The sequence below is a fragment of the Lissotriton helveticus genome, chromosome 3_1 (genome assembly GCF_964261635.1).
Source record: "Lissotriton helveticus chromosome 3_1, aLisHel1.1, whole genome shotgun sequence".
Lineage (NCBI taxonomy): Eukaryota > Metazoa > Chordata > Amphibia > Caudata > Salamandridae > Lissotriton > Lissotriton helveticus.
This window is the reverse complement of record NC_136061.1, coordinates 1,810,807,523-1,810,824,097: the sequence shown is the minus strand read 5'-3', so window position 1 is coordinate 1,810,824,097 and position 16,575 is coordinate 1,810,807,523. Positions and strand designations below refer to the sequence as shown.

The 16,575-nt window shown below is 54.4% G+C and overlaps 1 protein-coding gene across 2 annotated transcripts in view; it reads left to right on the top strand.

The window, feature by feature from the left end:
- RLF (RLF zinc finger) overlaps positions 1-16,575 on the top strand; it is a 320,814-nt gene that overhangs the window by 122,327 nt on the left and 181,912 nt on the right. For both annotated transcript variants that reach the window (XM_078682707.1, XM_078682708.1), the window contains one exon: positions 12,063-12,144. In XM_078682707.1, coding sequence (XP_078538833.1) covers positions 12,063-12,144 — 82 coding nt within the window. The remainder of the gene's footprint in view (positions 1-12,062; positions 12,145-16,575) is intronic.

Below are 16,575 nucleotides of genomic sequence, written 5' to 3'. Positions count from 1 at the left end.
TTGACTCCGTTGGAGTACCACTCGAGGGACTCAAAAATGCCGGAATGCCTGGAGAAGAAAGCCAGCACACTGGGGGAGCAGGCACCGACAATATGCCCCGGCGTCCCCCTCTCTCTCCCACCAACAACCACGGGGCTTCGGCCTCACACCCCCTTCTCCCGGCTCAGCTCCACTCACCGGTGTGCCTGGAGTGCAGCGCACCTCTTATCCTTCAAGGGGGTGCCAGTAGAGCTCCCGCTCCTCGGGCCTCTCTCCTTTTCGGTCCTCTCTTGCTCCGGTCCCCTGGGCGGCGATCTCCTTCTCTTTGACGCCTCCGCCGTGGGAGGCTGACTCCAGTCGGGGTTGCGGGGATTGGCGCTGGTCTCCCTCTCCTCACGGGAGACCAGCCAGGTGCAGCCCGCGCAGGACTCTTCCCACTGTGGTCCCGCGGAAGCCGGAAGACGGTCAGGCCCGGCCACGACCCGGGCGAGAGGTGCCTGACTTCCGGCGCTGCCGGGCTGCGGCGAGAATTGCTCCAGGTCTGGGCGGCGATGCGGGGTGGCACCCGCTCGTCCCCCTAAATAACAGGCACACCACAAATTAAGTGGGGCAATGCCGGGTGGGCACCGGCCGACGAGTGCGGCAATGAGCGGGGTGGGCACCTGCGCCGCTCAGCTCCCCCACACCGCGGGAAGGATGCCGGGTGGGCACCGGCCCCAGCAAGCAAAGCGCTCCTAAGCGCTATAGTTACAAATAGAGCGCTTCCTGCGCTAGATGCAAAACAAAGGCGCTTGGAGGAGCAAATAAAGCGCTGTCAGCGCTAGGAAGCCATCCCAGCACTTCCAGGCATTTAGAGGGAAATAAACAGTCCAGCAATAGTCTTTAGGCAGGCAGGGGGGGCAAGGCTGGGCCCAGAGTCAGCTCACTGGGCCTCCAGGCAGGGAGGCAGTCCAAGTGGTGGTCCTCCTGCCCAGCAACAGCAGCAGCCCCCTCAGACAGGATCCTGGAAGAGAACAACTTGTAAGGGGACACAGCCCCTTCTTATACTGTAAATTCCTTTGTATGTAGGTGCAGGGTGGGGGAGAAACCAGTCGCAGCTGATTTTGGAGCACCCTTGATGTGCTCAGCCCTTCACTCTATTCACTGGCAGGGCTAGGGTCATCACTCGCACCACAGGGGGCGGAACCAGCATTGTGTGGGGAAAGCCCAGCCCTATTCAGGAACCAGGTGCAGCCCTCCCTCCCTCACATCACTCATGCTAATCTCTCCACTGGGCAGACCCATCCAGTCTTCCTGGAGCCAGGCTTGCCAGCCAGCTCCAGCCAATCACACTCCAGCACCCTCACAGCACACGTACAGCCATGTCTAGAAGTGGCACTTCCACACTAGACACATACACACTGCATACATCATTTCGCAGCATTCAATCACACGAGTCCGCTCATACCAGACTCGGGCCTGTACACCCCACGCATCAGGAACTACCAGGGACACATACATTCCCCATGCATTCCTATGGGAGGGCAGGCCAACCTTACTCCACGCACTCAGAGTGCGCACGCACTTTCCACTGGGACACGGTGATTTTTTGGGTTCTGCGCACTTTCACTATCACCAGGTCACCATTAAAAGCAAAAAGTTTAGGGGTGAACCTGCCAGAAGGGCTAAGTTTAACAATATGGTAAAATCTGATGACTGGGAAACGGAAATGCAGAAAACCGATGTGTTTCTGGAATGTGTACAACCTTCTGAGTTTGGGAACAGTACTTATTTGTACACTTCTGAATTTAGGGTTAGCCAAACTATCGTGTGATTCAGAAGGTATTTAGTAAAATGTGTTCTTTATTTTAAACTTGTGTAAAATTGGAAGCTAGAAATGTAGAAAAATCTAATTGGTAATAACAAATGTTCTACAATTCTATTTCCACAGATCTCTAAATAAAAATGCTACCCCACCCAAATGTGACCAGAAGACATCCCATTTCACCCAGTCAAATGAACACTTTTGTACAATGTGGGTTGCTAAAGGTTATAGGAACTTGGCTCAGCTGCTACAGAGGCACACCTACAACACCCAGCTGTTTCTGAAAACTAGATACCTAGGGAAGTCTAGCGTGGTCTAGCTATCCTGGATCCCCCAACCTCTATGTTAATGCTCTTCAAACCATAAACCTTGGCAAAACGCATGCCTCTTCTTCCTATTTCTCTGAGAGAAAATCCTGTAGTTCTCTGTTGCTTTTTTAACTGAAGGCACATCCGGTTTCAGAAATATCTACAGAACATTCTGAGTCGCAACAAATTGGTGCACCAGCATTGTTGTGGCAGCATTGTTTTTTTCATGACTAAATAAAGAACTGAGTGTGCACCCAACACATTCTTTTTTGCAAAATCTAATTAGACTGCAGTAATGTGCTAAGTACACACGCACAACAGATCCAGGCGTCAGCCAATAACGTTGCTTCTTTGATGTGCACCATCCTGTTTTCCTCCCTTTCTAGCTGTTATGCTTGTTCTCAGTGAACGCTTAATTGTGTACGGTTATTGTAGGTAACTTTTTAAGCCTAGTTGAGAACATTCCTCTGCGACTCACTTGCAACTCGTGCAAACATGGTCCTGCCCTGTCTTGGTTAAAAAACGTTTTTCGAAGCGAGGTTAGGTAGTCTTTCAGATCCAAAATATCTTTCTTTTAAACTTTCTCAATTAAATATGTTACAAACTCGAGTACTATGTAAGCCAGAAGTGGTTGACAAGAGTGCAGTAGTTCAGAACATGCAACAAATGTTTGCCTGTGCTACATGAAATTCACCAAGCCAAGTGCATGCATTCAGATTAGGTTTACTGCGCGTCTTGAAGTGCCTCACCCCAAAAAGGCACTAAACATCAGAGTGTGATGTATTGTACTCCAATCTCTAAAATCCTAGTGCCACAGTGTTTGTACGGCCTGTAGTTTTCTCTCTTCTTCCACCAGCGCAATGGAAAGCGGGAGTTCTTTGCAGATGCAAGTGACTCGAAAGGCTCTCACCCGGGTCTGCACCAGGGCCTTTATCTGGGTCGCCAGCTGCTTTACACGAACGCTGGGCCTGATAAGGGTCAGAGCTGTGACATGAGCAGACACCAGTCGGTGCATCAAATGTGTTCTCCCTTTAGACGCAGAGCCTGATGTGCAGAATATGGAAATACTGGGCGCTCTCGAAACACACTCTGAGAAGGCGCTTGTGCTCAGACAAATATTCACACACAAAATGAGTACTTTAAGCCAACTGATGGATTGTCAGGCGATTCTCTTAAAGGCACTAAATGTAAGAGACCTTTTTAGATGAGGGCTTCAAATAGTTAAAAGGTTTGACATGCCGATGTCCAGTCAACACAGACCACAAAGTGGATACTTGAGTGTGTGGTATGTGTTGCCTGGAAACTGGTATATCGCCAAAAACATAAAACCTTCTCATTTTACACCCTTGTTAACAAGTGGTCGTCAAAAAGGAGATGGAGAGGGCGGAGCGAGTGGGCGAGGAAAGAGAGAGAGAGAGAGGGAGAGGAGGTAGGGAGCAGGTGGTGAGCCCGAGAGTGGTGCGCGTGCTTGCCGCAAACTAAAGCGCACGGATGTCGAGCCGGGAGAGCAGTCTGCTCATTTTCAAGCACTGCACTCGTGGCGTGCCCCTGCTTGCAACCGCAAGGTGGATGCCGCCACAAGCACCAATGTGTACTTGAAAAGGACCAGAGCGACAGCTAAAGGTCCTCCTATGCAGCGCATGTGGGCTGCCTAGGCGAGACCTAAAAAGGAATGTATCTAGAGCCAGCACCAGAGGGCGTATTCAAGCAGGGCTGTGCCTCTGGACTCAACCACTAGATGGCAGAATAATGCACTGTATGTTCATCTGAAAGAAATTCAGGCTTCACAGTTATTGTTACAAGGAATTGTTTTTTTTTAGATTTGGGTTGAATGTTGAAAGAGGGTATCTGGGAAGGATTTTCTTTTTGGCCTGTATTGAAGTCAAGGTTTGGGTAATGAAATGTGCCTTTGGCAAGAATTGTATCAGTATCAGAGGTTCAACAAACAGGAGGGAACTTCATTCAGTAAGCCTGTACACCGTCCTCAAGCTGAAAGGATGTATTAGAACATTTTAAAAGAGCTGCAGTGCAGTCTTAGTGCACCCATTCTCCATGTTAGAAACTTCTGCTCCCATATATTGTATAGGCTTATGCCAAATGTATATGTTTAAAGTCCAGAAAAAGTACTCCTCCGCTGTACCTCTAGAGTGATTTGATGGTTGGGGAATTTTGAAAGCATGGGTCTCTCTATGATCACTGGTACTGGCCAGCCTCCAAATTGATCACTGAATTTGCCATAGTCCATTTATGGTGCTAGTAGGAAAGTAAAGCTCCACTGTTCTTTTGTTCCCACATGGGTTGCATTGTGATTTTAAGATTACTTCATATGAATGCTTCAGCTCACTGTAGACCTCAGAGAGCTGGATTTTATCTCTATGGTATCTCTGCTCAAGCACCATTGAAATCCTGATAATCTTAAATACAAAAAGGGGTCTTGTGTCTAAGAGAAAACACATGGTCTGTTCATACTTCTCTCCCTCCTACCCACTTCTGTGAAGGCTGTTTGTCTCACCTGTTATCCTTTGCTAACTGGGGTCCAGCTATCTGTAACGATTACCGCAATGTTCTTCCCCCTCACTACAGATCACACACACCTAGCATCACTATCGCTGCACTATAGATGTATGTTTTGCAGCGTGAATCTTTCTGGATTCACTATGCTGTGCATTATTCCGCGGTCTAATGGTTGGGTCCAGAATCTTAGTCTTTTCTTTTTCTTTCTCTTTTTTTTTCCGCCCAGGTGGTCGTCAACGTCCCACCTTCTGGTGTACTTCCTGTGACATTGGCACGCTTCCTGCGGAAGCTCCCACCTTTGGGCACCATCTTCAGATTCTTTTTTCTGCTGGTGAGTCTGGATCATCACTGAGAGGTTCCAGATTTTTTGGAGAAAAGAAAAAAAAAGCTGAAATCTACCGAAAAAGTTTGGAAAAGACATCCAGGAACAAGACCGCCGGGACGACGAAGGAGGAGAACTTCGAATACTTCCACTTCCAATGGAGAATGCACACACAGGGGACCCCGGGAGCGCAGGAATGGACAAGACTCTGTTCAAATTCTGCCGCAATTGCCACCACAAGTACGCGCAGATGGACCAGCACCCGGTTTGCAACCTCTGCCTGCCGGTCTACCACGAAAGCAAGAATTGCAACGCCTGCTCAGTCTTCACCCTGAAGACTCTCAGGATTAGAGAGGCAGAGGATAGCCAACCACAGCATGCAAGGAAAAGGCCAAGCTCCATTGCTTCAGGACTTGGGTCTCTCCAGTCACGAAGAGGGCAACATCGGCGAGGGACCAGATGACTTCACGGTCGTAGAGACCGATAAGAAAACTACAAAAGAGGTAGGAGAGACGTTGACCCCTAAAACCCCGACAGACTCTTGAAAACCTGAGTCAGATTCTCGAAAAACAGAGTATAAGTCCACGAAGGGAGCACTGGCGCCGAAAATTTAGACGGCTGCATCCAGGGAAAAACAGCCCAGCGGATCCTTCGAAAAGGACTCCCAAGCGGCGAAAACACCTGAAAAGCCTAGGTCGTCTAAGCACGCCCCCGAAAAGGAGCACTCGACGGCAAAGGAAAAAGACCCGAAGGCTTCTTTGAAGTCGACGTCTACACTCGACTCCGAACAGGCCACCGAGATGGAAAGGAAGAGAAGGCTCGAGGTCGAAATGGATAACATCCTGCAAAAGAAAAGAGGATTCGACGAGCGGATGAAGAGGTGCACCATCCTGTCGAGGACAAGGAGGAGGTAGAACCTGAAGAGCTGCCGAAAACTCCCGAGCCCCAGGAACACCAAGAGGAAGAGGGCCCATACTACTTCGAGGAAGGCGAAGAAGACCAGCGCATGAGTTTGAACTCTGTATCCTCGATGGCGTAGGACCTGGATTGGCAGGACCTCGACGCCGAAAGCCAGAAAGAGGCTGTGGAGACGTATCCTTTGAGTCCTTCGCCGGCAGATGACATTGGAGACCTACAACATGGTCATCAGGAATGCGTAACAGCTTATGGAGTGAAACTGGAGGAAGAAAAACCAAAAGCCTGCTTCCTCCTCAAGACCCTGCTCCCCACTCAAACCAGGAGCCAATTCCTCCCCATGCTACCAAGTGTCCTGGGCCAGGGGAGGGAAGCATTCAAAGAACCAGCAAGCTGGAGGTCTGTCACACCCAGGACAGAGAAAAAATACATACACTCCTCTAAGGATCCTCCCTACATCCAGGGATCCGTCACAGCGGACTCCATCATTGCAGCAACAGCCAGAAAAAGGGCCAATGTTCCCACAAACTCAGGTCCACCACCTGACAAAGGGTGTAAGAGGATAGACTTAACTGGAAGGAAAATAGAGAGGAATGCAGCAGTACACTGGCGCATTGCCAACTCTAATGCCCTACTCAACAGGCATACGTACCAGCATTGGGATGAAGTCGGACAACTGCTCAAACACCTCCCTGAGCAATACCAACAGAGGGCAACACACCTGGTGGGGGAAGGCAAGAATACAGCCAACTCATGCCTGAAATCAGCCCTGGATGCGGCAAACATGTCCAGCAGGCTCATGATGATCGGGGTCACAGAGAGAAGGCATGCCTGGCTGAGAATATCAGGGTTCAAGCCGGAAGTACAGAATAACATCCTGAACACCCCCTTCAATGGTGGACCCCTGTTCGGAGCACCAGTGGATGAGAAACTCACCCAACTCAAAAAAGAAAATGAAACTGCAAGGTCCATTGGGACCTTGCAATTCAGAGGAATGAGGAGAGGCACACCGACACGGAGGCCAAACGGAAGAGGGGGGGAAACCAGCTGGGAACGTCACCTCAGACATTCTAGCAGGGCTACCAGGGCGACAACCAAGCACAGCAGGGTCAGCAAAAACAAACCTGGCAATACCAGCCTCTGGGCCAGTCCTTTTGCGGGAGGGCGAATGGATGTGGAGTAACAAGAAGGTGGGGACCAGCAACCCACTTCAAAGTGACTCCGCACCACCAACCGTGCCCAGCCACACGACACCTCTAGGGGAGGGGCACAACAAAGTCAGCAAAAAAGGGTTACACAGACAAAAGATGAACAAACGTGACACCAGTAGGAGGCAGAATAAAACACTGCTTCCAGGAATGGAAGAAAATGACAACCGACAAATGGATACTGAACATCATACAGTTCGGATACTGCATACAACTGGAAAAGAAAGCACCAAACAGGAAACTGAAAAGGAAAACACACTCAGCAACAGAGCTAGCGTTACTCGCAGAGGAAGCACAAGAACTCCTCCACAAGGAAGCCATAGAAACAGTACCAATCAAAGAAAGAAACAAGGGAGTGTACTCTAACTTCTTCCTCGTACCAAAGGTAGACAAAACCCTAAGACCCATCCTGGATCTAAGGTTCCTAAACAAATACATAAGAACACAAAATTTCAAGGTGACATCTCTTCAAGAAGTCATTCCTCAGATAAGGGACAGAGACTTTATGTCCACCATAGACCTCAAGGATGCCTACCTACACATTCCCATGAACAGACAGCACAAACATCTACTGAGATTTGCCATCAACAAAGCACACTACCAGTTCACCGCCCTGGCCTTCACACTAAAATCCGCACCAAGTGCCTCGCTGCCGTGGCAGCGCACCTAAGGAGGGAAGGGATCCATGTATACCCCTACCTCGATTACTGGCTCATAAAAGCAAGTTCCTACAAACAATGCAAGGAACAGGCACAACGTGTCACAAAAACGCTAACGGAACTGGAATTCTCAATACACTGGGGGAAATCCTCAATGGAACCAGAGCAAGTGAAGATCTTCTTAGGCGCACAGATCAACACCATACAGAGCAAAGTGTTCCCCAGCGACAAGAGAACACTTGTCCTGCTGAAAGAGACATGTCAGTACCAGAAGGGCCGAGCTCTGACAGTGAGGACAGCGAGCGGGATGATGGCGTCCTGCATACACCTAGTCCCCAATATACGGCTACACGTGAGACCATTCCAAGAATGGCTGCAACAACGGTCACGAGCTACAGGGAGTTGGGAAGATCTAGTGGTTGTAACGCATGTAGTGTAAGAGGAGATATAGTGGTGGAACAAGGAGAAAGGGCACTACTGCACGATGGATCGCACAAACAATACAATTCTGCCACAAGCAGGCAGGCCAAGAACTAACAGAGGGGGGCACAAGCCCACTCTACCAGAAAAAGGGAGCAACAATAGCCTTCCTGGCTAACACACCCATTCAAGACATATGCCTGGTGGCAACATGGGCTTCAGTGCTCACATTCACTAAGCACTACTACGTGAATATACAGATGAACAAGGAAGCACAAGTAGGACAAAGTGCTTCAACGTATATTCAACAACCAACGCTCTTCTTCCACCCAGCTGCTACAAACATGACAAACCGCTACAAAGTCTATGCACAGCATAGTGAATCCAGAAAGATTCACGCTGCAAAACTAATAGTTTCTTACCGTCGGTGTTTTACAGCTTGAAGATCTTTCTGGATTCACTAGCGAACCCACTCGCCTCCGCCAGAAAGATGAGGTAGGAGAAGAAGGTGGAAATACAAGGAATAAAATATAAACAGACACTTTAAGAGACAAAGTGAAAATTCATTTACTTTAAGAAAGAACTGGAAAACATTGCCAAGGATTCACAAACAGAATACAAAAACAAGAAAAAAGAATCCGAAGATGGCGCCCAAAGGTGGGAGCTTCCGCATGAAGCGTGCCGACGTCACAGGAAGTATACCAGAAGGTGGGACGTAGACGCCCACCTGGGCTACGGAGAAAAAAGAAAAAGATAAAGAAAAGACTACGTTCCGGACCCAACCACTAGACCACGGACTAATGCACAGCATAGTGAATCCAGAAAGATCTTCAAGCTGCAAAGAACACCGACAGGTAAGAAACTATTTGTTCATGGCTTTTGTAGTTGTAGATAAATGCTCTGCATACTCCTGCCATCTAGTGTTGGACTTGGACGTGTGCAACTTGTTTTTCTTCAACAAAGTCTTTTAAGTCACTAGGTATAGTGACGCCTCATATTGATAATGGGCATGATGGATTGATTTTCTCCACCATCTGTTTTTAGGTCTCACCTAGCGACGCAGCGCATGCATTCCTCGCCTTGGCGAGACCTATTTTTGTCGGTTTGGTGGGCGAAGGGGCATAGGATATGTGCACGCTTTCAGGACAGGACATGTGTACACATACGTCTATCTAACAGCTTATGTGCGCGTGCGGCTTAAACAAGATGTGGATGCGTATGGCTCTGCTCAGTTGCTTCCTCTCTCTGCACACAGGACAACACATATGCACTCGCTCTGCTCCCTCTTTCGGCACGCAGGACAAAACATACGCACTCTGCTAAAACTTATACACACACACACACACGCTCTGCCTACCTCTACTTCCTCACAAAGATCTCCTCTGCACTTTCAAAAACACAGGCAGTTTATACCCACCAGAATTACCGGGGGCATCATCCAGCATTTAGAAAAAAAAGGGGGCTCTCGCAAAGCAGTCATATTTGGTTACAAACCCCACCTTTCTTTGGTTACAAACCCCACCCTTCTTTCGGAGCACTAGGTCAGTGGAGCTGCTCTAGAGCCAGAGAACCAGGCCAGCGGAGCTGCTCTAGAGCCAGAGAACCAGGCCAGCAGAGCTGCTCTAGCGCCAGAGAACCAGGCCTGCAGAGCTGCTCTTGCGCCAGAGAACCAGGCCAGCAGAGCTGCTCTGGAGCCGGAGAACCCGGCCAGCAGAGCTGCTCTGGAGCCGGAGAACCCGGCCAGCAGAGCTGCTCTGGAGCCGGAGAACCCGGCCAGCAGAGCTGCTCTGGAGCCGGAGAACCTGGCCAGCAGAGCTGCTCTGGAGCCGGAGAACCTGGCCAGCAGAGCTGCTCTGGAGCCGGAGAACCCGGCCAGCAGAGCTGCTCTGGAGCCGGAGAACCCGGCCAGCAGAGCTGCTCTGGAGCCGGAGAACCCGGCCAGCAGAGCTGCTCTGGAGCCGGAGAACCCGGCCAGCAGAGCTGCTCTGGAGCCGGAGAACCCGGCCAGCAGAGCTGCTCTGGAGCCGGAGAACCCGGCCAGCTCTAGAGCCGCTCTGGAGCCGGAGAACCCGGCCAGCTCTAGAGCCGCTCTGGAGCCACAGAACCTGGCCAGCTCTAAAGCCGCTCTGGAGCCGCTGAACCCGGCCAGCTCTAGAGCCGCTCTGGAGCCGCTGAACCCGGCCAGCTCTAAGCCGCTCTGGAGCCGCTGAACCCGGCCAGCTCTAAGCCGCTCTGGAGCCGCTGAACCCGGCCAGCTCTAGAGCCTCAGAACCCGGCCAGCTCTAGAGCCTCAGAACCCGGCCAGCTTCTAGAGCCGCTCTGGAGCCGCAGAACCCGGCCAGCTTCTAGAGCCGCTCTGGAGCCGCAGAACCCGGCCAGCTCTAGAGCCGCTCTGGAGCCGCAGAACCCGGCCAGCTCTAGAGCCGCTCTGGAGCTGCAGAACCCGGCCAGCTCTGGAGCTGCAGAACCCGGCCAGCTCTGGAGCTGCAGAACCCGGCCAGCTCTGGAGCCGCAGAACCCGGCCAGCTCTGGAGCCGCAGACCCCGGCCAGCTCTGGAGCCGCAGACCCCGGCCAGCTCTGGAGCCGCAGAACCCGGCCAGCTCTGGAGCCGGAGAACCCGGCCAGCTCTGGAGCCGGAGAACCCGGCCAGCTCTGGAGCCGGAGAACCCGGCCAGCTCTGGAGCCGGAGAACCCGGCCAGCTCTGGAGCCGGAGAACCCGGCCAGCTCTGGAGCCGGAGAACCCGGCCAGCTCTGGAGCCGGAGAACCCGGCCAGCTCTGGAGCCGGAGAACCCGGCCAGCTCTGGAGCCGGAGAACCCGGCCAGCTCTGGAGCCGGAGAACCAGGTCTGTAGAGCCAGAGGAACCAGGTCTGCAGAGCTGCTTTACAACGACCCATAACATCAGTGGGTTGATTTGTTACAGCCCTTAGTATACCTCCAAGGGTCAGTAGGCTTTCTTCAGGACCAGAAATGTGGTTGTTCCAAGGTGTGTGGAGCGCCAAGTGGGTCTACAGGGAGCAGTGTCCTTTGACAAATGGGTGACAATAGGGATCGCCTGCCCCCATTGACTTACGAAGCCTCACTAAATATAGGACATAGACCATGAAGAGGAAAAGGTCCATTAGGGCCTGTATGTTGCATACCTGTTTGTTCCATTTAAGTAGTCCAGAGTTGTAAATATAAACCCCAAATTGTAGGGATTAAACATAGGTTTTGGGCCTGAAGAAAGCTTACTGACTCTTAGTGGCATACAAAAGGCTGAAACATGTAGACCCTCTGATTTTATGGGTAATTGTACCCACACATCTTTGTTTTTATCTCTGCCAAAAGACCTCAGTAGTAAAACGGAGTTAGGATCCAGAAGGCAATTTTAATTCACATTCTAAATCCTTCATCCTTAGCTGAAGAGTTCTGCTTATCATCATACCCAATAAACATCCCACTGTTTTTATTCTCGCCAAAGCACCTTGCTAGTAAACAGGACTTGGGTTCCTTAATGCGATTTTAATTTGCATCTGTTATTCCTTAGAAAGAGCTCCGGTTACAAACTGTGTTAAGACCACCCACTCAAACTAGGTGTCGTGGGTGAGGTTCCGGTAAAAAGAATCCTACTAAAATATCCACGAGATGCCAGGATCGCACTTATTTATCTGGGTACGGACTCTCTACTGTCCTGAGACATGCTAGGACCCCGCAACTGATCTTTTAGATTTTAGAGATCAAGATAGAAAAGGTTAACCTTCCTTTGTGGTGTTACTTGTTGTAATCTGGGAGGCTGAAGGTTGCCTTTACATAGCTTCTCACTCCCCCTTTTAGGTCATATAGATGTTTATTATAGTTAATTTTACAGTTTGTAATCTTCTGCCTATTTTTAAGGATGATTCGATATGTAGGTCAAGCAGTGTTTTCAAATGACCTAACTTGTATTTTAGGAGTTGCTTTGAGATGCTGTTGTCCGTGCCAGAAAGTGAACTGAATTGTGAAGAGTGGTTACTATTCCAGCAGACTCTTCAGGTCAGTATACTTTACTAAAGCAGTTTCTAATGTGCGTCATATATATAAGACTTAAATAATTGTTTCTCGATCATCGATTTTTTTTTTCTGTTTGTACCAAATGACAAAGGCTCCCCTTGATGATTATCAACTTCCGTGCTAGCCTTATCATTCAACCATACATCTCTCACACTTTAACTTCATTATTCACAATAAGGCAAAAGCAAAGTACCTCAATAAAAGAATATTTACCTTTAATCACACTCTCTATAAAACATAAAATGATATATTTAATAACAAGCATTGGTGTAAATGCATTTGGTTTCTCCTATGTGATTAATATAAAGCTATTACTCCAGCATTGTCATTTTCATAGATTCACATGCTTGAATCATTCACAGTAGTTAAGATGGGAGTCCCTGGTAAACCAAAATAGCAAAGCTAATACACAGCTGAAACTAGGCCTAGCCCCATGTAATTTTTGTAGCTTCTCAATTGTTTCGTAGAGATGCTCCTCTGAGCTCTGCTTAGCTCCTTCAGTTGTTTTTAGGTCTCGGCCTGCGAAGGCTGTGCGGACATGCGCAGTCGAAGTTGTGAGATTTAATGGCTTTGGGTATTTTTTCACTAGTGAGGTTAAGCCCCGCCCCTCTTTTCCATTGGCTGGCGTCACCGTTCATGCTAAACTGTGTCCATCCATTGGAAAAGAGGTCCTAGTGATGATCTTCTTTCTCTTTTAGCCCTGTCCCTTTCAGACTAGGCTCACTGCTGTGGTAGAAGCTTTCTCATCTTCTTTATGGGGCGCAACAGATGGCACCATAAAGAAGATAAGGAACCTTCACAGCAGTGAGTCAACCAGAGCCCGTCCGAGTGGGACGGCTCTAAAAGAGAAATGTGTACGTCGTCTGTTCTCGGACCCTGGCAGGTGCTTCCAAATCATGCTTCAAGTGCTTCGCCAATACTCTTTTGTGATTCGGCCCGAGTTACCCGATTGCTGCCGTGGCTTGGCCCTTCGTAGAAAATGTGTGGCTCGTGCGCCCATAAAACCTGAAGTCGGTAGTCCCGTGGCCCTGGATGCTCATAGACAGCCACGGCTGCTTGTCAGGGCTGAGTGTGGAGGGGGCATATATGGAGTATGTCAGGAGGAGGAGCAGCAGCGGCAGAGCAAAATAATGGTGCCAGGGGATGGTGAGTCCAAGGGATCTTAGCGCTTTAGCCCCGCTTCATGAGGCCTGGGGATGTCGGATGTCTTTTTTGTTTTCGTTTATGCTTATGCCCCCCCCACCTCCATTCCCCCCCCTTGAGGTTGGCCTGCCCGTCCACCCCCCCCCGAGGTTGGCGTGCTTGTCCACTGCCCCTCCCCCCCGAGGTTGGCCTGCTCGTCCATTCCCCCCCCCCCGAGGTTGGCCTGCTCGTCCATTCCCCCCCCCCCCGAGGTTGGCCTGCTCGTCCATTCCCCCCCCCCCCCCGAGGTTGGCCTGCTCGTCCATTCCCCCCCCCCCCCCGAGGTTGGCCTGCTCGTCCATTCCCCCCCCCCCCCCCCGAGGTTGGCCTGCTCGTCCATTCCCCCCCCCCCCCCGAGGTTGGCCTGCTCGTCCATTCCCCCCCCCCCCGAGGTTGGCCTGCTCGTCCATTCCCCCCCCCCCCCCCGAGGTTGGCCTGCTCGTCCATTCCCCCCCCCCCCCCCCGAGGTTGGCCTGCTCGTCCATTCCCCCCCCCCCCGAGGTTGGCCTGCTCGTCCATTCCCCCCCCCCCCCCGAGGTTGGCCTGCTCGTCCATTCCCCCCCCCCCCCCCCCCCCGAGGTTGGCCTGCTCGTCCATTCCCCCCCCCCCGAGGTTGGCCTGCTCGTCCATTCCCCCCCCCGAGGTTGGCCTGCTCGTCCATTTCCCCCCCCCCCGAGGTTGGCCTGCTCGTCCATTCCCCCCCCCCGAGGTTGGCCTGCTCGTCCATTCCCTCCCCCCCCCCGAGGTTGGCCTGCTCGTCCATTCCCCCCCCCCCCCCGAGGTTGGCCTGCTCGTCCATTCCCCCCCCCCCCGAGGTTGGCCTGCTCGTCCATTCCCCCCCCCCCCCGAGGTTGGCCTGCTCGTCCATTCCCCCCCCCCCCCCGAGGTTGGCCTGCTCGTCCATTCCCCCCCCCCCGAGGTTGGCCTGCTCGTCCATTCTCCCCCCCCCGAGGTTGGCCTGCTCGTCCATCCCCCCCCCCCCCCGAGGTTGGCCTGCTCGTCCATCCCCCCCCCCCCCCCCCCCCGAGGTTGGCCTGCTCGTCCCACCCCCCCCCCCTGAGGTTGGCCTGCTCGTCCATCCCCCCCCCCCCCCCCCTGAGGTTGGCCTGCTCGTCCATCCCCCCCCCCCCCCCCCCCCCCGAGGTTGGCCTGCTCGTCCATCCCCCCCCCTGAGGTTGGCCTGCTCGTCCATCCCCCCCCCCTGAGGTTGGCCTGCTCGTCCATCCCCCCCCCCCCTGAGGTTGGCCTGCTCGTCCATCCCCCCCCCCCTGAGGTTGGCCTGCTCGGCCATCCCCCCCCCCTGAGGTTGGCCTGCTCGTCCATCCCCCCCCCCCCTGAGGTTGGCCTGCTCGTCCATCCCCCCCCCCCTGAGGTTGGCCTGCTCGGCCATCCCCCCCCCCTGGGGTTGGCCTGCTCGGCCATCCCCCCCCCCCCCTGAGGTTGGCCTGCTCGTCCATCCCCCCCTCTGAGGTTGGCCTGCTCGACCTACTCCCCCCTTGTGAGAGGTTGGCCCGACCATCCCCCCCCCCCCCCGAGAGGTTGGCCCGACCATTCTCCCCCCCCCCCGCGTGAGAGGTTGGCCCGACCATTCTCCCCCCCCGCGTGAGAGAGGTTGGCCCGACCATTCTCCCCCCCCGCGTGAGAGAGGTTGGCCCGACCATTCTCCCCCCCCGCGTGAGAGAGGTTGGCCCGACCATTCTCCCCCCCCCCCGCGTGAGAGAGGTTGGCCCGACCATTCCCCCCCCGCGTGAGAGAGGTTGGCCCGACCATTCCCCCCCCCCCCGCGTGAGAGAGGTTGGCCCGACCATTCCCCCCCCCCCCGCGTGAGAGAGGTTGGCCTGACCATTCCCCCCCCCCCCCCCGGTGTGAGAGAGGTTGGCCCGACCATTGCTCCCCCCCCGCGTGAGAGAGGTTGGCCCGGCCCCCCCCCCGGCGCGCGAGAGAGAGAGCTTGGAACGACCGTTCCCTCCCTCCGCGTGCGAGAGAGAGAGGTTGGCCCGACCATTCTCCCCCCCGCGTGAGAGAGGTTGGCCCGACCATTCTCCCCCCCCGCGTGAGAGAGGTTGGCCCGGCCATTCTCCCCCCCCCCGCGTGAGAGAGGTTGGCCCGACCATTCTCTCCCCCCCCCCCGCGTGAGAGAGGTTGGCCCGACCATTCTCCCCCCCGCGTGGAGAGAGGTTGGCCCGACCATTCCCCCCCGTGTGAGAGAGGTTGGCCCGACCATTCCCCCCCCCCCGCGTGAGAGAGGTTGGCCCGACCATTCCCCCCCCCCCCCCCCCCCCCGTGTGAGAGAGGTTGGCCCGACCATTCTCCCCCCCCCCTGCGTGAGAGAGGTTGGCCCGACCCCCCCCCCGCGCGCGCGAGAGAGAGAGCGCTTGGAACGACCGTTCCCTCCCTCCGCGTGCGAGAGAGAGTGAGCGAGCTTGGAACGACCATCCCCCCCCCCCCCCCCCCGCGAGAGAGGTTGGCCCGACCATCCCCCCCCGCGCGCGAGAGAGGTTGGCCCGACCATCCCCCCCGCGCGCGAGAGAGGTTGGCCCGACCATCCCCCCCCGCGCGAGAGAGAGGTTGGCCTGACCATCCCCCCCCCGCGCGAGAGAGAGGTTGGCCCGACCATCCCCCCCCGCGCGAGAGAGAGGTTGGCCCGACCATCCCCCCCCGCGCGAGAGAGAGGTTGGCCCGACCATCCCCCCCCCGCGCGAGAGAGAGGTTGGCCCGACCATCCCCCCCCCCCCGCGCGAGAGAGAGGTTGGCCCGACCATCCCCCCCCCGCGCGAGAGAGAGGTTTGCCCGACCATCCCCCCCCCGGCGCGAGAGAGAGGTTGGCCCGACCATCCCCCCCCCGCGCGTGAGAGAGGTTGGCCCGACCATCCCCCCCGCGCGCGAGAGAGGTTGGCCCGACCATCCCCCCCCCCCCCCGCGCGCGAGAGAGGTTGGCCCGACCATCCCCCCCCCCCGCGCGCGAGAGAGGTTGGCCCGACCATCCCCCCCCCCCCGCGCGCGAGAGAGGTTGGCCCGACCATCTCCCCCCCCCCCGCGCGCGAGAGAGGTTGGCCCGACCACCCCCCCCCCCCCCCCGCGCGCGAGAGAGGTTGGCCCGACCATCCCCCCCGCGCGAGAGAGAGGTTGGCCCGACCATCCCCCCCCCGCGCGTGAGAGAGGTTGGCCCGACCATCCCCCCCCCACCGCGCGCGAGAGAGGTTGGCCCGACCATCCCCCCCCCCGCGCGCG